The sequence below is a fragment of the Phaenicophaeus curvirostris genome, chromosome 28, assembly GCF_032191515.1.
Source record: "Phaenicophaeus curvirostris isolate KB17595 chromosome 28, BPBGC_Pcur_1.0, whole genome shotgun sequence".
Taxonomy (NCBI): domain Eukaryota; kingdom Metazoa; phylum Chordata; class Aves; order Cuculiformes; family Cuculidae; genus Phaenicophaeus; species Phaenicophaeus curvirostris.
Window position 1 is genome coordinate 4,443,355 of NC_091419.1, and position 27,290 is coordinate 4,470,644.

Sequence of the window (27,290 nt, forward strand, 5' to 3'; positions counted from 1 at the left end):
AAGGCTCCATGGAGACCTTAGAGCAGCTTCCAGGACTGAAAGGGGCTCCAGGAAAGCTGGGGAGGGGCTGTTCACAAAGGTTTGGAGTGACAGGATGAGGGACAATGGGGATAAACTGGAGAGGGGCAGGTTTAGATTAGACATAAGGAGGAATTTCTTCCCTATGAGAGTGGGGAGGCCCTGGAACAGGTTGCCCAGAGCAGTGGTGGCTGCCCCATCCCTGGAGGGGTTCAAGGCCAGGTTGGATGGGGCTTGGAGCCCCTGATCCAGTGGGAGGTGTCCCTGCCCATGGCAGGGGTGGAACTGGATGGGCTTTGAGGTCCCTTCCAACCCAAACCATTCCATGATTCGGTGATTCACTGAGCCTGTTGCATTGATACAGAAAGGTTTATGGGGAGGGAATGATCAGACCTGCCTCCATCAATCCAGAAGCGTCACCATCACACGGGGAATATTTTAGCTATAAACAGCAGAGGTCACTCTGCCCCAGTAAATCTGTGCTACTGGGCCACCAGTATGAGAGCTGGGACAGACACCAGACACTGGGTCACCTTCACACCAGCGATCCTGTTCTGGCTGTGCCCCACGGGGGACAGGGACTCAGTTATCCTGTCCGCTAGATTGAGATGAGATCTTAGGGAAAAATGTTTTGCTGTGAGGCTAAGGAGGCCCTGGCCCAGGTTGCCCAGAGCAGTGGTGGCTGCCCCATCCCTGGAGGGGTTGAAGGCCAGGTTGGATGGGGCTTGGAGCTTCTGATCCATGGGAGGTGTCCCTGCCCATGGATGGGCTTTGAGGTCCCTTCCAACCCAAACCACTCCATGATTCTATGAGTAATACCTGAAATCCAGCCTTGTTGTCCAAATCCAGCCGTGGCTCGGTGCTTCTGGCACGCCTTGATCATGAACCCGCTGAAGAAATGGAAGGTTCTCCATGCATTTGAGGGCTTCAGCATCATTTAGGTTGGAAAAGACCTTTGAGATCATCGAGTCCAACTGTAAACCTAACAATTTTGGAATCACACTCGCTATTTCCAACATTATTATTCTTTTTACCTTGGAAAGCAGACTTTATTTTTCTTCCTGTCAATTTTGTGCAATATACATCAATAAACCTAGAGAATACACCTCAAGAAAAAGCTTTCCATCCATACATTATATTACTTTTTATTTAACGTCATGAAAAATTTAGACAACGCTTTTGTCCTTAAATAAACATTTCTCCCTCCCCTGCCCTCCCTTCCTTGCTGACCGGTCCAAAAAGAGGAAATTTTATTTAGTGCTTTGCTTTTCTTTAAAAAAATAGAAATTACAATCTTACAAGACAAGAACATTCAATGAGAACAGAAGCATGTTCCTAAGTCTAAAAAGTAAAACAATTCCATAAAACCTGTCGGCATCCACAGGTTGGTGTGTGTGGAGGGTGGCAAATGGAAAAAAAATGTTTTCCATTTCTTCCTTTCATTCATATAGATAAAAAATAACATAAAACCGACCAAAACTTTATATATTTTTCTCTTTTGCACCAACATTCACAAGAATATATTATATATATATTTTTTTATCCATTTTTATACACAGTGTGAGGGTTCTGGAGGTGGAAATGCACACTCAGCTAAACTGCCAGAGCGAATAAACACACAGAGAATTAATTTTCATCTGGAAAAGTGGGATCCCTCGCAGCTGGGACCGTCCCGCTCAAGGGCTGTTTGAAACTAAAGCGGCACAACCCCTCGTGGGACAGAAACGTCTCCGAGACCTCGAGGACCAAGCATCGAAGCGAGTTCGGGCTCTCAGGCTCTCAAGCATCGAATTGATTCGGAGCTCTTGGCGCTCCCAAGCATCAGCTCTGCTTGCCACACACGACTCCGGCGTTGCAGAGAGCGGAAATCTCTCTTTTTCAGGCATTTCTACCTGGGCTTTTAAATTTTCCCTATGAGTGCGATGCTGGGCTCTGCTGAGCTGCTGTCTCCTGGGGGCTCAGATGAAGTACGAGGGTCACCACAGCCCCGTCTGTTTGGACAAACCACAAGCCAAGGCTGTGGCCGCAGAGGTGCCGCAGGGGTTCGGCACATCCTCTCCATCCCTCTGGATGCACGCCGTCCCTCCCGGGCAAGAAATCACTTAAATCGACATCGAATCACTTATCCTCTCCCAAGAAATCATTGAATCGATGAGTCGGTTACTTTAAAGAGAACGTAGAAGTGCAGGTTCCTGTGGTTTGGCAGGTTGACGTACACGTGTTGAATACTTCCAGTCTTCCCTAGATTCCCACGGGGGCTTTTATTGCTCAGAATCCACGAGACGGATGTTGTGTCGTAAGCCAGAAAATCGCAACTGCTGGCAAGGGCTCAGTCTTTACCTGATTTAAGGTGCTTTCTTGGTTTCTTTGCCAGATGAAATGAATCATAGAATCACCAGGTTGGAAGAGACCCACCAGATCATCGAGTCCAACCATAATACGACGACGTTGACCACTGGTACACATTGGCTGATGACTAATGAGGACGGAAATAAGGGTGTGTGCTTTTTTTCCCTCAAAAAACCATTTCAAAACACCTGTGGCTCTTTCCTCCAAGAAAGGGAGTGCTGCTGTCCTGCAGAAACAGAGGGCGAAAGCCCCCTCTGCAAAGCACATTCATTTTCTCGAGTGCTTTTCCCTGCAGAGAGGAGCTGAGAAGCAAACAGTGCTGCCAGAAATGATGCTTCAAAAAAAAAAAAAAGGCACGACCCTCTAGATGAAAAAAGGCAGCACTGATGTCGTCGCTTCCACCAAAGCTTTAGGATTCCAGAGAGCAGGAGAAGACAAGCACGACGCATCCCCACCCCGGTGAACGCTGGAGGCGTTGGCACTCAACTTCGCATCGGAGGGTCAGCAGCCTTCACCGGAGACCTGGGACTTGGAGAAACCAGGCTGCCCACCTCTAAATAGGCTCCAAGAAGCAGTTCAGATGGTGGTGAGCAAACCCAGAAAGCACACGGCTCTACATGGGAATAGCACAGTCCAAAGTTTTTCTCTGCCTTATTCCGAAGCAGAAATTCCATCTTGCCCAAGACTGGCAAGTCTTCCCTGGTCCATGGGCTTCCCTAGGAGGTCTTTTAACCTGAATATCCCCTATTATCACTAAGAAAGCTGCTCATTTAGTTTAAGGGGTGCAGTTATGGAACTGAAGGTCTTCAGCTTACGCTCAGGGATGATCCAAGCTGCCGGAGGATGGGGTTGGATGCATGAGAAATCAATACAAAGCAGGAAGGGGGCTGGAATTTTAGCCCTTTGCCAGCAGAAACTGCGGCTGCCTTGGTGCAGTTTTTTCCCTTGTAGCTTTTGGCATTGACTGCAGGAGAAGCAGGAATAGGGACAGGAAAACCATCAAGTGGCAGGCTGATGGCTGATAGCTGCAGGCTATTGCAGCATCACCTCACAAATCCATCCCTTCTTCACCTTTGGAGCCTCCCAAGCTCAGAGCAGCAGGTCCCAATCGCAGCACGACTTCCTGGGGAAGGAATAAGGACCTTTCACTTCCCCTCGAGTCCCTTTCTCTCCCTAAAAAGCCTCCAGGTCCTGCTAAACAGAGAAAAATCCCCAAAATAACAGTTCTACAGAGCTGCTTGAGGGGAAAAGCCTGAGTCCGACTCAACCTGTGACAGCAGCCACGGTGGTGATGCAGGGATGGAAAGGGGGACCTGGCAGTGGGACCAGCTCCAGGTTGGGTGGAGGAAAGGCCACAAAACCTCCTCTGGTTGCAGAGTTTTCCTGGTCTTGGTAAGAAAACTCTGCATGGCAGCCAGCGCCCAAAAAGCCGCTTCCTGCAAAGAGCGTTGGGATGCAGCAGCCTCTGGGATGGAGCAGCCACTGTCTCAAGGGAAAAGCCCCTCTCCCAGGAACGCTCGGGATGCAGAAAGATAGCACGAGGCAGGTGGACCTGCTGAATTCACTTTGAAAAGCCAGGCGGTCGGCCAGCGGGATGGGGAGCTAGCCAGGCATTTAGGAAAATCATAAAATCACAGAATTGTTAAGGTTGGAAAAGCCCTCGAAGCTCATCCAGTCCAACCATCAGCCCAACACCCCCATCCCTACTAATCCATGGCCCAAAGTGCCACAGCCACACATTTTTTAACCCCTCCAGGGATGGAAGCTCCACCACTGCCCTGGGCAGCCTCTGCCAGGGCTTCATCGCCCTTTTCAGTAAAGAAATTTCCCCAATATCCAATCTAAACCTCCCCTGACGCAGCCTGAGGTCATTTCAACATCACGTTACTTGGTTGAAGAGACAGAGGACCCAGAGACTCTGCAAAGCTTTCCCCCACCACACTGGGCATCTTTTGCCTCAAAGCAGCTTCCTCCACGGGGAAATCCTACCTGGATCCCTGCCCTGGCCACAGCCAGGACTTTCTCAGCCAAGCTGAGGTCACCCCGTACCCTGTGGGCTCGTTGTACCCCTGGGAGAAGGAATAAAGCAAAGACTTTGCCTTCACCCTCTCCTCAGCTCCAGCCAGGGGCCAACCAGCCTGGCTCACCCCCATCTCAGTCTGAATCGCCCCTTCTTTATCCCATGCCTTCTGTTTGGGTAAAAAAAAAAATACAATAAAAATAATAATTAAAAAAAAACAAACAACAATTAAAAATCCAGAGACAGAGAGTGCAGCCAGGACAGCAGAAAGGGCCACGCATGGCATGTGCTCCCCTGGATCCATGCACTGCGGGAAGAAGCTGCTCCCTGCCCACTGCCAGGAGCATCTCCTCTCCCGAGCGGAGATTTCACATTCATTTCACTGGAATGGCAAAGTCCGTTTGCTTTTTCCTTCAAGGTGCTTTACATTCAAGAGCTATTGCAATCCACAGCGAGGAAACGAGGCTGGGGAGGTTCCCCAGCCCCACAGGTTCTCTTGAGTTTGATTATTTGATTTAAATAAACTGCCCCAAACCTCTGAAGTTCAGTTCATCTCCAAATTTTGGGGAACTTGAAGGGGGCCGGCGGCTCCCAGCCTTAGCTCTCCCGTGGGTCGCTGTACTGCAGCTCCGAGTTGAAGACCTCTTTATAGAGGGGTGGGAAGTTCATGGCAGTCTCCGGGTGCAGGAGACGGAAAAATTCCAGCTTATCCAAGTGCAGGTTGCAAATGGTCTTCATCAAGGGCAGCTTGGAAACCATCTGCGGGGCAAGAAAGAGCTGATGACCACTGGGTTCATTATAGAATCATCCTCATGGAATGGTTTGAGTTGGAAAGAACCACAAAGCCCATCCCGTTCCACCCCTCTGCCATGGGCAGGGACACCTCCCACTGGATCAGGGGCTCCAAGCCCCATCCAACCTGGCCTTGAACCCCTCCAGGGATGGGGCAGCCACCGCTGCTCTGGGCAACCTGGGCCAGGGACTCCCCACCCTCACAACAAAACATTTCTCTTCTCTTCAGATCCAGCATTCACTGCCTTTTCCCCACTCTGGGAGACGTAGGTGGGTTTGGGTCCCCATTGGCTTCAGGGCCACCAGTAGACACCTTCCAACTCTGAGCAGCCTGGCACCCACCTCTCCCAGTAAACCCAGTCCGTGGGAGAGCATGAGGAGCCTCCCAGTGCACCCCACTCCTGTCCCAGCTCCACCCCACGCAAAGCCTTTCCGAAACAGCCCTTGGAAAGAGAAATTTTCCTCTTTCAACAGGTCCCAGGGCTGACCCCCCAGGTCCCAACATCCACCAGGTCTGACATCTCCCCGAGTCATAGGTGCTGTGCCCCCACCGGGCTCCCTACCCCAACACGCAAAGCGCCGCTACCTTTGAGAGCTTGTCCTCGGCGGAGTGTTTCTTCTGGATCTCGTGCTGCAGGGCCACGTAGATCTTGTCCTGAAGCTTCTGCACCTTCCTGGACTCAGTCAGCCACGGGCGATCTATGGAGACCACCAGGTCAGTGCTGCCATGGGGCTCTCCTCATGCTTTTTTAACCCTTCCTGCTCTCCAGGATGTTCTTGGGGATGGTGGGTTGGGCAGGCAGCTCCTTCTCCCATCGGACTTTGGGCAGATGCATTTTTTGCTGTCTTAGATACATTTTTACCCCAACCTCTTTTGCTGGGAATAACTTAAATCATCCAGCAGCCCTGAGATTGATCACAGAATCATAGAATTGTGGAATGGTTTGGGTTGGAAGGGACCTCAAAGCCCATTCAGTTCCAACTCCCTGCCATGGGCAGGGACACCTCCCATTGAATCAGGGGCTCCAAGCCCCATCCAGCCTGGCCTTGAACCCCTCCAGGGATGGGGCAGCCACCACTGCTCTGGACAACCCAGACCAGGTCCTCCTCATCCTCACAGGGAAACATTTTTTCCCTAAGATCTCATCTCAATCTCTCCTCTTTAAGCTGAAAACCATTCCCCCTCATCCTATCCCTGCATCCCCTGATCAAGAGCCCCTCCCCAGCTTTCCTAGAGCCCCTTTCAGTACTGGAAGCTGCTCTAAGGTCTCCCTGGAGCCTTTTCTCTCCAGGCTGAGCAACCCCAACTCTCTCAGCCTGGCCTCATACAGGAGGTTCTCCAGCAGATCATAACTGATTGTCGTACTGTGGGATCTAATTGCTTCTTGCCTCAAACGCGGGCACCAGGGCACTACACCAACCTTTGAAGCAAGATAATTTATAAGCCCGGTCTCCCCTGACACATGATCACCCCCACTGCCACCGTTCCCCCTCCGCGCCCCCTGTACCTGGGGAGAGCAGGACAGCAGCGGTGAAGAGGGCGAGCTCCTCATCCGACAGCTGCAGGCGGCACAGGGTCCTCCCCAGCTCGAAGATGGCGCCAATGAGGTCATCACAGCCTGGAGAGGAGGATGCCACCACTCCACATGACCCATCAGCACTCCCACACCCCCCACCCACCAGTTGACCTGAACCAGCACTCGGGGCTTGGAAAGGTTTTGGAGATGACACGGGACCCTGGCAGAGGATGCTCAGCATCACTGGGCTTTGGGTTGGGGCAGAAATCAGGTCCAAATAGCGCACATCAACCCAATCCCACCAGGAGTGGGAGGAGATGTAGGAGGGTCTCACCCCACGCTCCCTCCATAGATTTAGCCCAGCCACCTTTCACCTGGCTGCAACCCCCAGCCTCGCCTGGGTGTCAAAAAGAGAGGAGAACCCCAAGAAAGGTGCAGCCAAGAGGCTCTTACCAAGTGACTTGAACATCTGCACGCCACCAAACTTCCCCTCGAAGAGGATGGTGTTGTTCAAGGGGTTGAACGCGCGGATCATGCGGATCAGGAGCACCTCGAGGCAACCTGACATAGGCAGGGGGGTTTCCATCATCCCAGGACCAAACGGAAGAAAGAGAAAAGTGCCCAGTGCAAGTTTGAAGTCCAAATTGTTCATTTGCAAGAGCAGAATGGTTACACCAATAAACCCAATTGGGGTTTTGGTTTTATTTAGGTTTCCAGTTGCGACCACAATATTTCACCAAAAGCAAATCTCATCCAGGCATTCGCAACCGGACAAAGAGATTGATTGAGGTCACGGTAGAGCAGCAAGAGAGGAGAGGGGGAAAACAACACAAATAAAGAGAAAAGGGAAGGAAGAACTGAAAGAAGGAGTTAAACTCGCATCAAAGGGCAACAAAGCTGGGCAAAGGTCTGGAGCAAAAGTGTTACGAGGAGCAGCTGAAGGACCTTTGGCTGTTGAGTCTGGAGGAGGCTGAGGGGCGACCTCATTGCTCTCTCCAATTCCCTGAAAGGAGGTTGTGGAGAGGAGGTAGCTGGGCTCTTCTCCCAAGGGACAGGGGACAGGACTAGAGGGAATGGCCTCAAGCTCCGCCAGGGGAGGTTCAGGGTGGACATTAGGAAAAAAATTTTCATGGAAAGGATCATTGGTCCCTGGCAGAGGCTGCCCAGGGAGGGGGTTGAGTCCCCTTCCCTGGAGGGGTTTAAGGGACGGGTGGACGAGGTGCTGAGGGACATGGGTTAGTGATTGATGGGAATGGTTGGACTCGATGACCCAATGGGTCTTTTCCAACCTGGTGATTCTATGATTCTATGACCTGGGCAGACAGATGGGTGGAGGACACGGGTCTGTGTTGCTATTGTTCTCTTCTCCCCAGTTTCTTGCTGGGAGAAGAGGGAAGGTTTTGCCTTCCTGCTCCCCTTTGGGTTTGGTGCTTCTTTCCCAGGGGAAAACCCACTGCGCTCGTTTCCATCCCAGTTTCTGGGTGACTTTTGGTTTAGGGTAACCATGGAGAAAGAACTCTGCTCGGAACAGCTGCTCTTTGTGTCCCATCACCTTTGAACCTTCATTCAACTCCTTCCACCCCAGAACCTGCTCCTCGAGCACCGAGGCTGAGCCCTGGGGCAGCTGGGGTGGCGAGGGAGGGAAAATCCTGAAAGGAAAGAACTAGCAGAGGGAAAAGATGGGATACACCTTCCACACGGCAGCTGCCGCTTGGGAGAGGCATCAGGGATGCAAGGGGAAAGGCAGGGATGCAACGAGGTCAACAGGGACGCGAGGAGGGTGGCAGCATCCCCTGCTCTTACCGGCTTTCAGGAGGATGATTTGGTCGTTCTGGCAGAGCTCCATGAAGCCGTCAATGCGCTTGGCAAACTCCACCACGTACTGGATGGCGTTGGAGATCTGCAGCGAGCACTGCTGCCACATGGCCTCGCAGCTCTGCCGACACAGCGGGGAGGTCGCTTAGGGCTCGCTGCCACCCTGTCACCTGGGCTTTGCTGCCACCACACCTCCCTGGCCCTGCTGTCCCACTCCATCCCCACTACAAGAGGAAGGGAAGGAACCCAAGTGCCCACGGGAGTGGTGGCACTAGGACACCTGGACATCCCCAACACCCACAACCTCAAATCCCCCTCATCTGAGCTTTCGCAGCTTCCAAAAGACCCCCCCTCATCCTCCTCGCCTTCCTCCCTGCGGCACCAGGGGTCCCACTCCATCCCCACTACGCAAGGCAGAGAAGGGACCCAAGTGCCCATGGGAGTGGTGGCACTAGGACACCTGGACATCCCCGACACCCACACCCCCAAATTCCCCGCGTGGGCTTTCACAGCTCCCAAAAGACCCCCTCATCCTCCTCGCCTTCCTCCCTGCGGCACTAGAGGATGGCAGTGGTCCTTGTCGAGAGTGGGGAGCCCAGGGGGCTGTGACCGTGATGCTCACCTTGCTCTGCAAGGTGCGGACCTCCTCGGGGGAGTAGAGGCTCCACGCCATGCGCTTGAGCTCCTCCGTCGTGTACTGGCACGTCTCCAGGTGCGACTTCACCACGTTCTGAGCCACTCGGTCTGCAAGGTGAGGGCAGTGGCCGATGAGCCCCAGGGACCCCGCTGGCCCCCCTCATCCTCAAATCCCAATGCCATCCTCTCCCAAGTGTCCCGCGGGGCTGGAGGAGCGAGGGGCCCACAGGTGATGTCACAGGATCTGAGGACAGATGGGGCACTGGGGATAACGACCTCAAGCTCCGCCAGGGGAGGTTCAGGCTGGACATTAGGAAAAAAATTTTCATGGAAAGGGTCATTGGGCACTGGCAGAGGCTGCCCAGGGAGGGGGTTGAGTCCCCTTCCCTGGAGGAGTTTAAGGGATGGGTGGACGAGGCGCTGAGGGACATGGTTTAGTGTTCGATAGGAATGGTTGGACTCGATGATCCAGTGGGTCCCTTCCAACCTGGTGATTCTATGGTTCTATGATTGTCCCCGGAGCAAGGGGGAAGATGTTCTGCACGACCTCAGGTGCACTGAGCTCCATTAGCGCTCAGCTTGCAGGAAGGGATGGGATTGGGGATGCTCCGAGAGCCAAGGTTGGGTTGATCCCTCGCTGCGAGCGTGCCTAGCGCTGCACGAGCACCCAGGGCTGGATGCCTCCTGCAAGGCACCCAGGGCTGCACCAAGCACCATCCCCAAGGCTGCGCGCCCCACACGTGCCCGGGGTCGTGCCAGCACCGCGCCAACGCTCACCGATCTCGAGGACAGAGATCTCGGGAGCCAGCTGCCCGCCCTCCAGCGCGCCGTGCGCAAACAGGGCTGGCTCCAGCATCAGCTCGTAGATGGACTCCTGCTTGATGAGCGTCGCATCGGCCACGTCCAGGCTGGACTGATCCGGGGACGGCTGAGCCGAGGCGAGCAGGTCGAGGTTGTAGTAGGTGCTGCTGCCGTCTGGGGTGAGGGGGAAATCGAAGAGGAGCCCATCGGAGAGCGTGGAGATGTCATCCAGGTCTGAGAGCCCGCTGCTGACGCTGGTGGTGTAGACACGGCTCAGGGGTTCGGGCTCATCCTTGGTGCCGCCGCTCTGCTCCTGGCTCTGCTGGTGTTTCTGCACCTCGGCGTACAGGCTGTCCCGCTGCTTCTTCGACATGCGACCAAACTTCACCGCTGCCCAGGGAGGAGACGATGGAAGAGTTAGGGTGGCTACCACCTCGGAAGGGTCCTGGCTCCCAGGGGATCCCAGGGAGCTGGGCTCTTCTCCCAAGTGACAGGGGGCAGGACGAGAGGGAATGGCCTCAAGCTCCACCAGGGGAGGTTCAGGCTGGACACCAGGAAAAAATATTTCACGGAAAGGGTCATTGGTCCCTGGCAGAGGCTGCCCAGGGAGGGGGTTGAGTCGCCTTCCCTCGAGGGGTTTAAGGGATGGGTGGATGAGGTGCTGAGAGACATGGGTTAGTATTTGATAGGAGTGGTTGGACTCGATGATCCAGTGGGTCCTTTCCAACCTAGTGATTCTATGATTCTGTGTTTAGATGGCGTAAGAGCCCTGAGCTGTGCAGGACCCTACCAGATGCATCCCCCACCCCGGACCAACCCTGGGTTGAACAGGACAGAATGGATTTAAAACTTCCCTGTGGAAAATGCAAAAGCATTTCTTGCTCCCCAAGCCTCTCCCTTCCCCTGAGCTGGCCTTGAGAGCCCAGTTGGTTCCAAGGAGGAGCAGATAGGTCCCTGGAGATGCCGGGCATCACTCACCATCGCGGGACATGCCGAGCGCCAGGCATTTCTGCAGGCGGCAGTGCTGGCAGCGGTTGCGGTTGGTGCGGTCGATCAGGCAGTTCCTCTGCCGGGAGCACGAGTAGCTGGCGTTGTTCTGCTGGCTCCTCCGAAAAAAACCCTGCTCGGGATGGGGAATGTGTTGAGAAAGCGCCCGGCGAGATGCCAGCCCCCCCCTGCAGCCACCCCCCCTCCAGCCCCCATCCCCAGGCTCACCTTGCAGCCTTCACAGGTGATAACGCCGTAGTGGATCCCTGAGGACTTGTCTCCGCAGATCTTGCACGGGATCACTTCGATTTGGGCTGCGGTGGAGGGAAGAAGGGGAAAAAACCACAGTGGTTAACGATGGCCCTGCCTCCGTGACAGCCGCAGCCACCCTCAGCAGCTGGGGAAACTGAGGCACGAGGTCTGGACCCACAGCTCAGCCCTTCCTGGAGACCCTGCAAGGATTCTTGTGCCTCAAAAAGGACCCCAAAAAGGCTCATACAGGGCACAGGGTGCCCCCATCTGCTCCCCCAGCCTCTTTCTACCCTTTCTCTGGGTAGAAAAGCCCTTTGAGCTATAAAAGTGGAGCACATCCATGCTCCACTCCTGCCTGGGATCCCACTTTAGGATCATTCTCCTTATTTTTCAGCCAGTGTGCGCGCACTGAGGGGGCACCACAGACAGGCACATCCTCATCACAGGGACAATCCCCATCCCTGCACCCACGGATGCTCTCCTGACAGGGGTCTGGCCCAAGAAGAAGATCTGGGGAGCCTCCAGCCCCCCCTTGGCAGCCCCTAGGAGAACCCAGGACCAATATAGCCATCGCTCAAGGTCCCAGCCCCCTTCCACCGATAAATCCGCTTCCCTCCTTGCTTCTGCTTCGCTGGCACTGAGCTGCTAATAGGCTTCGTCCTCCTCATTTTCCAGCTGCCCCAGATCTGGGCTGGCGGGCAGAGCCGGGGGGGGACGCAGGGCACCCCTGGGACTCGTACGTGCCTCCCGGCATCTCTGCACCCTCTAATCCCCGCTCCAGCCCCCACCCCTACTCCAAGCCTGGCGATGCTCTCAAGGGTGCTGGGCAGCCGCCGCTGCGCCAAAATAAACCCCGCAGCCAGATTATGGTTATTTCAAATCTCCTGGGCCTGTGCAAATCCCCGGCTCGGGTAATTCCCTTCTGCCTCTTTTCTCCCCTGGGAGCGACTGGGGCTGGGCAAGGGACGCATTTTACACGATGCTGTTGGCGGGGGGCACCCCTGCAGGCAGCGCCGGAGCTCAGCCTGCACCCCAGCACCCAGCGGAGCCCTGGGGTCCCTCGCTGCTTTGGGCTGGGGCAGCTGGGCTGCATCGGTCCCTCCAGGATGCTATGGGTTCTGCCCCAAACATGCTATAGGTCCTGCCCCAGGGATGCTATGGGTCCCCCCTGGAGCAGTTTTGTTCCCAGCCATTCAGGGGTGGGAGCAGAAGGACAGATCCCTCCCAGAGCAGCGGCGGTTGCCCCATCCCTGGAGGGGTTCAAGGCCAGGTTGGATGGGGCTTGGAGCCCCTGATCCAGTGGGAGGTGTCCCTGCCCATGGCAGGGGTGTTGGAACTGGATGGGCTTTGAGGTCTGTCCCAACCCATTCCATGATTCTATGATCCCTCCTCCATCCATCGACTCGCAGCTCAGCTCTTGCCCCAGATGCACCAGGTGGTTTGGGGGTTCATGCCCCCTTCCCAGGGCTGCTTCCAGGCTTCTCCCAGGGCTGTGTACTCACCCTGCCACAGCCCAGGAGGGGGAACATCCCACCCCAGAGCCTCTGCACATGCCTCTCGTGCATTTCTGGGCCTGGGGCAGCAGAGATACCTGCCAGGGGGCTGGTAGGGAATGGGCAGGGATCATAGAAACACAGAATCACCAGGGTGGAAAAGACCCACCGGATCATCGAGTCCAACCATTCCCATCAATCACTAACCCATGTCCCTCAGCACCTCGTCCACCCGTCCCTTAAACCCCTCCAGGGAAGGCGACTCAACCCCCTCCCTGGGCAGCCTCGGACAGGGACCAATCACCCTTTCCATGAAAAATCTTTTCCTAATGTTCAGCCTAAACCTCCCCTGGTGGAGCTTGAGGCCATTCCCTCTCATCCTGTCCCCTGTCCCTTGGGAGAAGAGCCCAGCTCCCTCCTCTCCACAACCTCCTCTCAGGGAGTTGGAGAGAGCAATGAGGTCTCCCCTCAGCCTCCTCTTCTCCAGGCTAAACACCCCCAGCTCTCTCAGCCGCTCCTCTTCTTCTCCAGCCCCCTCACCAGCTTCGTTGCTCTTCTCTGGACTCGCTCCAGAGCCTCAACATCCTTCTTGTGGTGAGGGGCCCAGAACTGACCCCAGGATTCGAGAAGCGGTCTCACCAGTGCCGAGTCCAGAGGGATGGCCAGGGCATCTCCCCACCCTCCAGTCCCAGTCCCCCAGACACCACAACCCCCGGGCCACCCCTTTGGCAAGGGACCTGGGCACCAGCAGGACCACGTGCCAGCGCCTCCATCCCAAAATGCTCCCCAATTCCCCACCTCTCGTGCCGCCGGAGAGGGGAGCAACCTGCAAACTCTGGGGAGCCCTCCCCACCCTGCCCCAAGCCCCATTGCTGGGGAGCAGTGGGGCTGCGATGGAGCTGGGGGGATGGCAGGGGGCATGGGGAGAGGATGCCACCCCCGGCAGGAAGCAGCGTCGGTTCGTTATGCAACGTTAATTGCAGCCGCCGGGAGCTGGGGTGATACATCGCTGGCACACCTCACCCTCACGCCCGCAGACGACACTCCCGGCACCCCCTGCAATTACCGGCACCGCACGCCCGGCAAAACAGCCGGGGCTGAGCACGGCCCTTCGCCTGCCAGCACCCACCCTGCCGAGCCCCGGGGAGCCGATCCGCTCGCCCCACGCGCCCCGAGAGCCGTTCGCCAGCTCCCAACGACGGCGATGGCTTCATGTGATGCTCTCAGCATGGAAAGGGCATCATGGACCTGCTGGAGCGAGTCCGGAGGAGGCCACGGAGATGATCCCAGGGCTGGAGAACCTCCTGTACAAGGCCAGGCTGAGAGAGTTGGGGTTGTGCAGCCTGAAGAAGAGAAGGCTCCTAGGAGACCTTAGAGCAGCTTCCAGTCCTGAAAGGGGCTCCAGGAAAGCTGGGGAGGGGCTCTTGGTCAGGGAGAGCAGGGATAGAATGAGGGAGAATGCTTTTCAGCTGGAAGAAGGGAGATAGAGATGAGATCTTAGGAAGAAATGTTTTTCTGTGAGGGTGGAGAGATCCAGGTGGCCCAGAGGAGTGGCTGCTCCATCCCTGGAGGGGTTCCGGGCCAGGTTGGATGGGGCTTGGAGCCCCTGATCCAGTGGGAGGTGTCCCTGCCCATGGCAGGGGATTGAACTAGATGGGCTTTAAGGTCCCTTCCCATCTAAACCATTCCATGATTCCATGAGTCTACAATCCCAAGAGCCAAATCCTGCCCCATGCCCTCAGACCCAGACAGAGGGGACCCCGTAAGAGACCTCTGAGCTCAGCAGGGGCAGAGCTAAGGCAGGAGGACAATGATGCTCTCTCAGCTCCTCCTGAGCCAAGCATCATCCCTGGATGCTGCAAAGAAGCTCCAACTGCTCTCTATGTGCCTGCATCCTCTCGGGGCTCTAATTAGCATCCTGCTAATTACACGGCCGTGCCTCCAGCCGGCACCTGACCCGCTCCTACGACATTCGCCCCAAATAACTGACGTGGAGATATGGCCATAACCCCAGCGAGATGGCAATTACAGCTCCGAACAGCAGCGTTTAATTGCTGCTGTGTTTGTAAACCCCACCTGGATCACCGCCAGCGTCCCCTCGTGCCACGGCCACATCCCCCCCGCAGAACAGGACACGGGTGCTTGAGGGGTGGGTGCCCACATCCTCCAAATCCCACCCCGATCAGAGGAAACATCACAGCAGACCCCACACGCCAGGTGTCCCCCGCCTCCTCCGTGCCTCAGTTTCCCCACTGGGGGATGCTGGGCTCCTCCTCCTCCCATCACAACCCTGTGAGCATCAGCCTTGCTGTGCAAAGGGGGGTATTTTGAGGAGGTGAACCCCTTCCTTTTGTTCAGGGTGGGGAAAGGCAGTGATACTACACCTTGGGGACCAGGAGGCTAAAAATAGGGGGCAGGAAAAAAACCCCAAAACCAATGGGGTTAAAAAAAATAAATAATAATCTCCAGGCAGCAATTAAAATGTCCCAGCTGCGGTATTTGCTCTCCTCCCACAGCAAATACCTCTTGCCCAACTCCCGGCCCGCTGCCACCACTTATGTAAGCGGCACCGCGGCACCGTCCGGCGCGGGGCTCGGTTGTCCCCGGTTCGGTGGCCAGCGTGGCCTCGTAGCTGCCATCCTGTCCCACTGACACACTTTCTGCCCGTGGTCCTGCTTGCGTAACGCGGTGGCGTTAACCCTTCCCAGAGCCGCAGCGGGAGGGAGACGGGGCTGCACCCCGACCTCCAGCTGCTCCTTCCGACCCAAACCATTCTATGATTCTATGATTCTACGATACCTCGAGCTGCTCCTTCCAACCCAAACCATCCTGTGATTCTATGATACCTCGAGCTGCTCCTTCCGACCCAAACCATTCTATGATACCTTGAGCTGCTCCTTCCAACCCAAATCATTCTATGATACCTTGAGCTGCTCCTTCCAACCCAAATCATTCTATGATACCTTGAGCTGCTCCTTCCGACCCAAACCATCCTGTGATTCTATGATACCTCGAGCTCCTCCTGCCAACCCAAACCCTTCTATGATACCTCCAGCTGCTCCTTCCGACCCAAACCATTCCATAATTCTATGATACCTCGAGCTGCTCCTTCCAACCCAAACCATCCTGTGATTCTATGATACCTCGAGCTGCTCCTTCCAACCCAAATCATTCTATGATACCTCAAGCTGCTCCTTCCAACCCAAACCATTCCATAATTCTATGATACCTCGAGCTGCTCCTTCCAACCCAAACCATTCTATAATTCTATGATACCTTGAGCTGCTCCTTCCGACCCAAACCATCCTGTGATTCTATGATACCTCGAGCTGCTCCTTCCAACCCAAACCATTCCATGATTCTATGATACCTCGAGCTGCTCCTTCCAACCCAAATCATTCTATGATACCTTGAGCTGCTCCTTCCGACCCAAACCATCCTGTGATTCTATGATACCTCGAGCTGCTCCTGCCAACCCAAACCATCCTGTGATTCTATGATACCTCAAGCTGCTCTTTGCAACCCAAACCATTCTATGATTCTATGATACCTCGAGCTGCTCTTTGCAACCCAAACCATTCTATGATTCTATGATACCTCGAGCTGCTCCTTCCAACCCAAACCATTCCATGATTCTATGATACCTCGAGCTGCTCTTTGCAATCCAAACCATTCTATGATTCTATGATAGCTCAAGCTGCTCCTTCCAACCCAAACCATTCTATGATACCTTGAGCTGCTCCTTCCAACCCAAATCATTCTATGATTCTATGATACCTCGATATTCTATGATACCTTCCGACCCAAACCCTTCTATGATTCTGATACCTCAAGCTGCTCCTTCCAACCCAAACCATTCTATGATACCTTGAGCTGGTCCCAAACATTCGTTTGCCGCAGCTCCCTGTGGGACTCTCAGCTCCATCTCAGTGTGATCCCCATGACCCAGGTCCCCTGTCGCCCCCAGACCCAACCCTGTGTCCCCTCCAGCCCAGCACCGCTCACTCCAAACTGGGCAGAGCCAGAGCCACCCTCCCTGGCGCAGAATTAGCCTTCCTCCCTTTCTCCACCCTCCTCTCCATCACTCCCATCCTGAGGGTGTGCATCTCTCTTGCACCCCAAAACAAGGCAGCATCAGCACAGGGATCTGTACCCCCTAATCTGGTGCAAAGGGGCCATGGGTCACTGCATCCTCCTCCTCCCCTCCCACCTCTCCCTTGGAATTTCTTGCTGCTGTAGGGAGGGGAGAAGCACCCCAAACCCCTCAGCACCCCAAACCCACACCTGCTAGAGGCTTTTCGGAGCTTAACCCCCAAGCCGGCTCGATGGGGCTGGGTGCCCCAGCCAAAGGGTGAGGAATCCTCTGGGCAGGAGGAGACACTTTGGGAGGCACTGCAAAGCCCCCCCCAAACACAAAACACAAAGCAAGCACCTCCTCTGGGTGGGCTACATGAGCAAACCCACCCTCGGGTGCCCTTTGCTTGGGAGGAGAGGGAGAAACAGCCCAGCTGGGGGTGCTTTGGAGGTGGCTCCATGTCCCCATGGCCATCCCTGCCCCAAACACCCCCTCGTTGCCAGGGTAAGAGTGGGGCAGGCAGCTTCCCCGGTGTCCTGGCTCATTACCCAGCAAACCTGCTGGGAAAGTAGGTCTGCGCCTCATCCCGCTGCTGCGATCGATGCCGCAGGACAGGCACCTCCGGTAATTAGCAGCAAGCAGCCCCAGCCAGGGCACAGGGATGCTCTGAGGCTCTGACACCGCTGTCCTCTCCCCCAGGCAAAACAGGGGTGTGGGCACAGCCCCTCATTGCGCTCAGCATCCCCCCCAGAGCATGCAGAGCATGGGAAGCAGGATTGGTCCAGGCTGCACAGGAACATGCAGGGACCCACGAGGACCCACAGGGACATTCAAGGACTTACTCTGCCTTCCCACCTCCCCATCCCTGCTCCAAATGCTGACTCCACTCACAGAATCATTAGGTTGGAAAAGACCCACGGAATCATCAAGTCCAACCGTTCCTACCCCTTGTTCCCTGCAGCAAATTCCAACCCCAGGACCCCACGCTGCTCCCAGCTGCATTCGCTTCCAGGATCCACCGTGCTTCCCCACAGCAACTGGCCGAGAAGGTGGGTAAGGCTGGTGGAGAAGGATAAATAAGTAAATAAAGGCAATGAGCACATTTCTACATCTGCTGTTGGTTTTGCTTTTAAACAAGGTCCTGTATTGCCTGCCTTGGGTTCTCCAAGCACCCTGGCATTTTGGCTATTGTAGAACCATGGAATGGTTTGGGTTGGAAGGGATCTCAAAGCCCATCTAGTTCCACCCCTTGACACAGGCAGGGACACCTCCTGCTGGACCTGGTTGCTCCAAGCCCCATCCAGCCTGGCCTTGAACCCCTCCAGGGATGGGGCAGCCACCCCTGCTCTGGGCAGCCTGGGCCAGGGCCTCCCCACCCTCACAGCAAAACATTTCTCCCCAGGACCTCACTTCAATCTCCTCTCTTTCAACTCAAAACCATCCACCCTCATCCTATCCCTGCACTCCCTGATCAAGAGCCCTTCCCTAGCTTTCCCGGAGCCCCTTTCAGTACTGGAAGCTGTTCTGAGGTCTCCCTGGAGCCTTCTCTTCTCTAGGCTGAACAATCCTGCTGTCAAATCCTGTCCCCATCCATGCACCTCGTAGGGAACCCCCAACGGGACGAGGCTGTGCGATGCCGGGGCAGTTTGCAGCACGTAGCCCTGATTTGATGCTCAAAGCAGCGTCTCCAGGCTGCAAACGCATCGCAGCACCAGGTCCGTGCAGGCAAACAGTCGGTTCAATAAAGAAAATAAAGGAACAGCGCCGGGCTGTGATGTTGGAGGTGAGAACCAAGTTGTTAATTGATGAGCAGACCTGGAAACTTTGAGCCAGAAGATGCTTTGGGCTAAAAGGTGACAACCCAAACTCAGTCATAGAATCATAGAATCATAGAATAACCAGGTTGGAAGAGACCCACCGGATCATTGAGTCCAACCATTCCTATCAGTCACCCTCCTCCAGCCCCCCAGGATGACCCCTGGCCACCTTTGCTTATGGTCACACAACCAGTGGCTTCGGAGCCACCCTGCTCCCTGGGAAAGTGCTGGGTTTTTTCCCTTTGGTGCAGCTCGTGTCCTCAGCTTGGAAATCTCTGGTTCACCGGCTCCTGCTCCGCACGGCACTGCTCCAAGGCCAGCCCCGTCGGCTTGGGACGCAGCCCTTTGCACTTTGGCTGGTGCCAGAGGGTGGCAAAGGTGCGGCTGCCGAGAGGGGCCCTGCCACCAGCTTGGGGTGGGGAGAAACTGGGCTGCAGCGGGAAAACATCCCCAGCCCCGCGGCTAAATCACAGGGGAATTATCTCCACGGGGCTAAATAAAGGTGGCGAGAGCAGCTCCGCTCACCACATCCAATAAATCGGGTGCGATTTAGACGTTAGCCGCTCTTTAAATAGCTGCTGCCGAGTTCAAAGTTAAATGTGACGGGGAGAAGGGACGGGCAGGGGATGCTGGGCTGTGTGGTTAACCCGCTGCCATCCGTGGGGCTGTCCTCATCACCACCCTCTCCCCTCTGGGTGCTGCTGCTTCTAAAGGTTATCACGGCGAGGGATCCCAAATCCTAGCTGGATCCCTTGGGATTCCACATTGCCAGCAGCCACTTTTCTCCTCCAACCTTATTTTTGGGAGGTGAAGGGCATGGACATCCCCATCTCATCCTCATCACTTTATCTCTGTCCCCGTCCCCATCCCCACCACCTCATCTCTGCCCCCACCATCTCATCCTCATCCCCATCACCTCATCTCCGTCCCCATCCCCACCACCTCACACCATCTCCATCCCCACCACCTCATCCTCATCCCCATCCCAATCTTCTCATCCTTGTCCCCGTCCCCATCCCCACCACCTCATCTCTCCCCCCACCATCTCATCCTCATCCCCATCACCTCATCTCTGTCCCCGTCCCCACCATCTCATCCTCATCCCCATCCCCACCTTCTCATCCCTATCCCCATCTCATCCCTGTCCCCATCTCATCCCCACCACCTCACCATCTCCGTCCCCATCCCCACCTCCTCATCTCCGTCCCCACCACCTCATCCTCATTCCCATCACCTCATCTCTGTCCTTGTCCCCATCCCCACCACCTCATCTCCATCCCCACCACCTCATCCTCATTCCCATCCCAATCTTCTCATCCTTGTCCCCGTCCCCATCCCCACCACCTCATCCCAGTCCCCACCACCTCATCCCCATCCCCATCTTCTCATCCCTGTCCCCATCTCATCCCCATCCTCCTGTCCTGGTACCCAGGACGGGCGCAGCCGTCGTGCGGAAGGGCCGATGGGTGCTGGTTGCCCGCGCCGGCGTGTGCACGCTGCCGAAACGGGCAGGCAAGCTCCTCCTCCACCCTCTCTGATTTTTTCCAATGACAGATCTAGGTCACTAGGACAAGTCGGAAAGGCTGCCGAACCACCGCACGCTCCTTGCCACGCTGCTTGCAAAACAAGCGAGCGGGAGGGCTGGAAACCCTATAGGATTATACAAGGCAAAGTCTCTCGGCCAGCCCTGGCGCAGCCGTGGCGCAGGGAAGGGACAGGAGCCAGGAGCTGCTGTGGCCCCTGGGGACAGAGACAGAGCAGAGGTGGCTTTGGGGAAGAAAACAGAGATTAAATAAATTTAGTGTCGCCACGCGGCTGGATGGGGACCCTGCGCTGGGTGCCACTGCGGGAAAAAAAACCCGAGGCGGGGGAAAACGATGTGAAATCAGGGGGGTTTGACCCTTAATTAGGGCAAATGAGCACTAAGTGAGGAGAGGGGAGCAAAAATATCTTAAAACGAAGTTCATCCAGCTGTTAATTAAGCCAGGTGCTGGCTGCGTGAGCCCTAAGAGCCAGGCGGTGTTATTAATTAGGCAGGTGTTAATGCTTCCCTCTGTACTAATAAAGGTGTAATCCCGGGATGCGATGGGATGGGGAATGTGGGGGGTTCGTCATCGTGCTGGCCTCGTGGTTACACAAGAGCGCGGGGGGTGGCAGAGCCCCAGCACCCATGGAGGGAGGAAAAAAAGCTCGAAGATGGAGATTCCCACGCGGACGCGCAAAAACGCACCCAAATATTGCACCAAAATATACTCCTCGATACACGCACCCGAAACCACACCTAGAGATGCACAAGAGCAAGTCCTGGAGGGAACGAAGGGCTCAGGGACAGCAGGTGACGATGGAAAACGGCATCAAGGAGGGGTAAAAATTCCACCCCACAGCATCAGCTCCCAGCAACTCAGTCAGGAAAAGGGATGGGGAAAGCTGGGTTTGGCTACCTCTGCGTCACCATCACCGAGCGCTATCGGATCGTCCCGCCAGAGCCTTCCTCCCTCCATCCTCCTCCTCCTCCTCCCAGCCACCCGCTTTGCAAAGTGGAGTGGGGGGAAAAGTAGGAATTGTTTTTAATACTGGATCGAATCAGGCAGCTCAATCCCTTCCCTGGATAAGGGGCACCCAAAATCACAACGTGCCTCTCCCCCGCACAAGCATCCCTCCAGCTGCACTGGTGCAGCCCCAAAGCACCCCCAAAGCACCCCCAAAGCACCGTGGGGAGGGGGAAAAGAGGGGAAAAATACAACAAATCCAGCCCTGGTGGGAGCAACATATTGAAGAGGAGATTAAGGGGTTTAGTGCGAGGAAAAGCTTAAGAGCGGGTCTAAGCTGGCGTCGGAAAGCGAAGCAAAATAAACAAGAATTTTATTCCTAAGGAAGCGGGGGGAGCTGGAAGAGGCAGAGAGACCCCAGTGGGGACGATGTGGGGCTCTCGTCACCTTCTGGTGGGGCTGATGCCAGGTCCCCCGTGTCCCCAACAAGGCTGATGCTGGGTCCCCCCCGTGCCCCTGGCTGGGTTGATACTGGGTCCCCTCTGTGTCCCCCTCCAGCAGGGTGGATGCAGGTCCCCCCTAAGTCCCCTTTCGGGGTGATGCCGGGTCCCCTCCCGTCCCTTTTGGGGCTGGTGTCAAGTCCCCTCGTGTCCCCTTTGGGGCTGGTGCCGTGTCTCCTGCATCCCTGCTCAGGCTGATGTGGGTCCCCCTGTTTTCCCTCTGTTCTCTGTGTCCCCAGCGGGGCTGATGCCGGGTCCCCCTATGTCCCCTCTCGGGGCTGATGCCGGGTCCCCTTGAGTCCCCCCGAGTCCCCTTCTGGGCTGATACCGGGTCCCCCTCTTTGGGGCTGATACCGGGTCCCCCTGTGTCCCCTTCTGGGCTGATACCAGGTCCCCCCATGTCCCTAGTGGGGCTGATGCCGGGTCCCCCCGAGTCCCCTTCTGGGCTGATACCGGGTCCCCCTCTTTGGGGCTGATACCGGGTCCCCCCGTGTCCCCTTCGAGACTGATACCGGGTCTCTCCGTGTCCCCCATGTCCCCAGCGGGGCTGATGCCGGATTCCCCTGTGTCCCCTCCTTCGGGGCTGGGGTCCCCTGTGTCCCCAGCGGGGCTGATGCCGGGTCCCCCTCTTCAGGGCTGATGCCGGGTCCCCCCGAGTCCCCTTCGGGGCTGATGCCGGGTCCCCCCCCGTGTCCCCCATGTCCCCAGCGGGGCTGATGCCGGGTCCCCCCACTTCAAGTCTGATACCGGGTCCCTCTACGTCCCCAGCGGGGCTGATGCCGGGTCCCCCCGTGTCCCCCTGAGTCCCCAGCGGGGCTGATGCCGGGTCCCCCCCCTTCAGGTCTGATGCCGGGTCCCTCTATGTCCCCTTCGGGGCTGATGCCGGGTCCCCCCAAGTCCCCCTGAGTCCCCAGCGGGGCTGATGCCGGGTCCCCCCCTTCGGGGCTGATGCCGGGTCCCTCCCTGTCCCCCATCGGGGACAACTTTTCGCGGTCCCCCCGCTCGGTTCTCACCTCGCATGGTGCCGGGAGGCGCTCAGGGTCGCGCCGGGGGGCGCATGGGGCGTTGGCAGCGGGAGGCACCGGGAGGCACCGGGCGGCACCGGGCGGCTCTGCCTCCTGCCCCTCCGCCGCTGACCCACTTCTGCCCGAGCATGCGGCCGTTCACATGACGAGCCCGCCCCGCCCCGCCCCCCCAAATCGGTTTCAGTTCCAACCCCACCTCCTGCCCTTCCTCCTCCTCCTCCTCCTCCTCCTCCTCCAGCCCCAACGCGCCCCTCGGTGCCCACCCCTGCACCCCCAGGTCTCCGCTCAGCCCCTCAAGTGCTGCCTGCCCTGCACCCCCAGGGCTCGACGCTGCACCCCCGGTGCTCGGGGGGCGCCTCCCACTGCCTGCTCTGCACCCCCAGCGATGCCCCCGCACCCCCTAATGATGCCCCTGCATCCTCGATGCCCCCCCTGCACCCCCAGCTCTCACCCCTGCACACCCAGTGCTGCCCCTGCACCCCTCGATGCCCACCCTGCACCCCCGGTTCTTTCCCCTGAACCCCTCGATGCCCACCCTGCATCCTCGATGCCCACCCCGCACCCCCAGTTCTCACCCCTGCACCCCCGGTTCTTCCCCCTGCACCCCTCGATGCCCACCCTGCATCCTCGATGCCCCCCCCGCACCCTGATTTCTTGCCCCTAACTACCCAGTGCTGTCCCTGGACCCCTCGATGCCCACCCTGCACCCCCGGTTCTTTCCCCTGAACCCCTCGATGCCCACCCTGCATCCTCGATGCCCCCCCTGTACCCCCAGTTCTCACCCCTGCACCCCCAGTGCTGCCCCTGCACCCCTCGATGCCCACCCTGCACCCCCAGTTCTTCCCCCTGCACCCCTCGATGCCCACCCTGCATCCTCGATGCCCCCCCCGCACCCTGATTTCTTGCCCCTAACTACCCAGTGCTGTCCCTGCACTCCTCGATGCCCACCCTGCACCCCTCTATACCCACCCTGCACCCCCAGCTCTTGCCCCTGCACCCCCCAGTGCTGTCCCTGCACCCTCTATACCCACCCTGCATCCTCGATGCCCACCCTGCACACTTGATGCCCACCTTGCACCTCCAGTTCTCACCCCTGCACACCCCAGTGCTGCCCCTGCACCCCTTGATGCCCACCCTGCACCCCCAGGACTCACCCCTGCACTCCCTAATGATGCCCCTGCACCCCTTGATGCCCACCCTGCACTCTTAGTTCTTGCCTCTTAACACCTCGGTGCCGCCCCTGCATCCTCGATGCCCACCCGGCACCCTCAGTTCTTGTCCCTGCACCCCTCGATGCCCACCCTGCACCCCTTGATGCCCACCCTGCACTCCCCAGTGCTGCCCCTGCACCCCTCAATGCCCACCCTGCACCCCTAGTTCTCACTCCTGCACTCCCTGGTGCTGCCCCTGCAGCCTTGATGCCCACCCTGCACCCTCACTTCTTGCCCCTGCACCCTTGATGCCCACGCTGCACCCCTAGTTCTTGCCCCTGCACCCCTCGATGCCCACCTTGCACACTTGATGCCCACCCTGCACACCCCAGTGCTGCCCCTGCACCCCTCGGTGCCCACCCTGCCCCCTCAGTTCTTGCCCCTGCACCCCTCGATGCCCACCCTGCACACTTGATACCCACCCTGCACCCCCAGGTCTCACCCTTGCACTCCCTAATGATGCCCCTGCACCCCTCGATGCCCACCCTGCCCCCTCAGTTCTTGCCCCTGCACCCCTGGATGCCCACCCTGCCCCCTCGGTGTCACCCCTGCACCCCCAGTGCCACCTGCCCCAGGGAGGGCGGTGCTGGCGCTCGCCGTGTCCCGGCTCGCCCAGGCACGGGGCCGGCTGCGTGTCCTGCTGAATCACCTGGCGCATCCTTGCTGCACCCCATTCCCCACGCAGCTCTGCTGGTCCTCCCGGGATGCCCCGCTTGGCCCAGGGATGCTCCCCCAGGCAGGAGAAGGCGCACGCTCTGGGTAGCTCCAACGTGACCCCACAACAAGGTGTGTTTGCCAAGGGGATGTCCTGGCTGGAAGACCTGCGGTTCGGAAAAGTGGGAGCAGGGGAAAGCTTCGGAGGTGGCAGCGAGCCACTTCCACCCCGTCCTTCATGCTGTGATGCACACGGAGGGCTCTGGGGCCTGGGGCTGGATCCTGGATAATGGAGTGCTCCAACGTGCTCCAGAATAAATGCAAAGAAATGTTGGCTCCGGACCACGTAACGAGACTTCGCGGTGCAGCATCAGCCCTGTGGCTGGGGTTTGTGGTGAGACTCTTGCACCAGGTCACCAGGGTGCCTGTGGTGGCACAGGGGTGGAGGAGATTGGTCCATGTCACAGCCGGGACAGGACTCAGGGTGAAAGGGTCGTGGTGCTCAGCAGTGCCCAGGGATGCCTGGATCCTGGGGATGGTGGCACTGGCCTGGAGAGCTGCTGTGTGCAGAGATGGTGTCTACTGTGGGCATGAGCATGGCATCCTCTGGGGACGCAGCATCCACCATGGGCACGGGCACGGCATCCTCTGGGGATGTGGCATCCAGCATGGATACAGCACCCACCACGGACACAGCATCCACCACGGACACAGAATCCACCATGGACATGGGGATGGCATGCTCTGGAGATGCAGCATCCACCATGGACACAGCATCCACTGTGGACATGAGCATGGCATGCTCTGGGGATGTGACATCCACCATGGACACAGCATCCACCGTGGACATGGGGATGGCATCCTCTGGGGATAAAGCATGCACCACGGACACAGCATCCACCACGGACACAGAATCCACCATGGACATGGGGATGGCATCCTCTGGGGGTGCAGCGTCCACCACGGACACGGCATTCACCATGGACATGGGGATGGCATCCTCTGGGGGTGCAGCATCCACCATGGACACAGCAACCACCATGGACACAGCATCCACCGTGGACACAGCATCCACCGTGGACATGAGCATGGCATGCTCTGGGGATGTGACATCCACCATGGACACAACATCCACCGTGGACATGGGGATAGCATCCTCTGGGCATGTGGCATCCACCGTGGACATGAACATAGCATCCTCCCTGGCCACAGCATCCTCTACAGACACAAGATCCACCACAGGCATGGATGTGGCATCTAGCATGGGCACAAGCAAGCCACCCATCGTGGCCACAGCCGTGGCACGGGCATAGACACCATATGGAGGTGACATCTCCCACAGCCACAGATGCAGCCACCACCAAACTGCCTCTCCCCAGCCCTCGTGACTGAGCTCTGCAGCCTTCAAACCCTCAAATGAAGCGCAGAATGGCTGATTTCAACCCCACCCCTCCCAAAGCCCAGGGAGGTGGTGGCAGAGGGGGTCTTCCCACTCCACACCCCCGCCGCGGTGCGGGTAGGTGACAGCATCAACGGCCGCTGGGGCTGAGCGACGGTGGCACTTTGTGTGCTCCCACCCGCGTGCCGAGTTATCGCTGGGGATGGGGAGGTCGGCAGCCGTGGGTGGGGGGCTGGAGAGGAGTGGGGGGCAGAGGGGACCGAGCCGCCTGCGCGCTCCAGCGCTGCTGTCAGACACGATTTTGCTGATGGCGACTGGGACCGGGTTCGCTGCTCTCGCCAGTTGGATTCGCTCCTTCCTCCCGGCTTCCCTTTCCCGCATGGACGAGCACGCAGATGGGACGCGGGGAGACATCTCGCCTCGCTCTTCGCAGGCTTCGCTTCCAGTGGGGACTTCTGCAACCGCAGCCCCTGAAATCATAGAATCATAGAATCACTAGGTTGGAAAGGACCCACTGGATCATTGAGTCCAACCGTTCCCATCAGTCACTAACCCATGTCCCTCAGCACCTCATCCCATCTCTTAAACCCCTCCAGGGAAGGTGACTCAACCCCCTCCCTGGGCAGCCTCTGCCAGTGCCCAATCACCCTTTCTGTGAAAATTTTTTTCCTGATGTCCAGCCTAAACCTCCCCTGGTGGAGCTTGAGGCCATTCCCTCTCGTCCTGTCCCCTGTCCCTTGGGAGAAGAGCCCAGCTCCCTCCTCTCCACAACCTCTTCTAAATCCCACCCCAGCACTCATCCCGAGCAGCTCCCGGTGGGGGCAGCCCCCACACCAGTGGTGCGAGGCCGTTGCCCGTCCCCAGAGGTCACAGCGCTGCCCAAAAGAGGTCACCAGCCTGATTAGCCCCATGGGGAAACTGAGACTGGGAGCGATGCGGTGAGTCAGTGTGCCCAGGTGGCCAAGAAGGCCAATGGCATCTTGGCTTGGATCAGAAACGACGTGGCCAGCAGGGCCAGGGAGGTTCTTCTCCCTCTGGACTTGGCACTGGTGAGACCGCTCCTCGAATCCTGGGGTCAGTTCTGGGCCCTCACCACAAGAAGGATGTTGAGGCTCTGGAGCGAGTCCAGAGAAGAGCCACGAAGCTGGTGAGGGGGCTGGAGAAGAAGAGGAGCAGCTGAGAGAGCTGGGGGTGTTTAGCCTGGAGAAGAGGAGGCTGAGGGGAGACCTCATTGCTCTCTCCAACTCCCTGAGAGGAGGTTGTGGAGAGGAGGGAGCTGGGCTCTTCTCCCAAGGGACAGGGGACAGGACGAGAGGGAATGGCCTCAAGCTCCACCAGGGGAGGTTCAGGCTGAACATTAGGAAAAAATGTTTCACGGAAAGTGTCATTGGTCACGGGCAGAGGCTGCCCAGGGAGGGGGTTGAGTCACCTTCCCTGGAG

The 27,290-nt window shown here is 57.5% G+C and overlaps 1 protein-coding gene across 1 annotated transcript; it reads right to left on the reverse strand.

Moving 5' to 3' along the window:
• Window positions 1–4,522: 4,522 nt before the first annotated feature.
• Window positions 4,523–22,728, reverse strand: LOC138731858 (nuclear receptor ROR-beta-like). Its single transcript, XM_069878133.1, has 10 exons — window positions 22,575–22,728; window positions 11,164–11,249; window positions 10,927–11,068; window positions 9,925–10,338; window positions 9,134–9,255; window positions 8,500–8,632; window positions 7,150–7,257; window positions 6,688–6,798; window positions 5,766–5,878; window positions 4,523–5,146 (listed from the first exon to the last, which is right to left on the reverse strand). Exons 1-10 carry the CDS (start codon window positions 22,579–22,581, stop codon window positions 4,985–4,987), a joined length of 1,398 nt encoding a protein of 465 aa, XP_069734234.1. The 5' UTR covers window positions 22,582–22,728; the 3' UTR covers window positions 4,523–4,984.
• Between the last annotated feature and the right edge of the window lie 4,562 nt (window positions 22,729–27,290).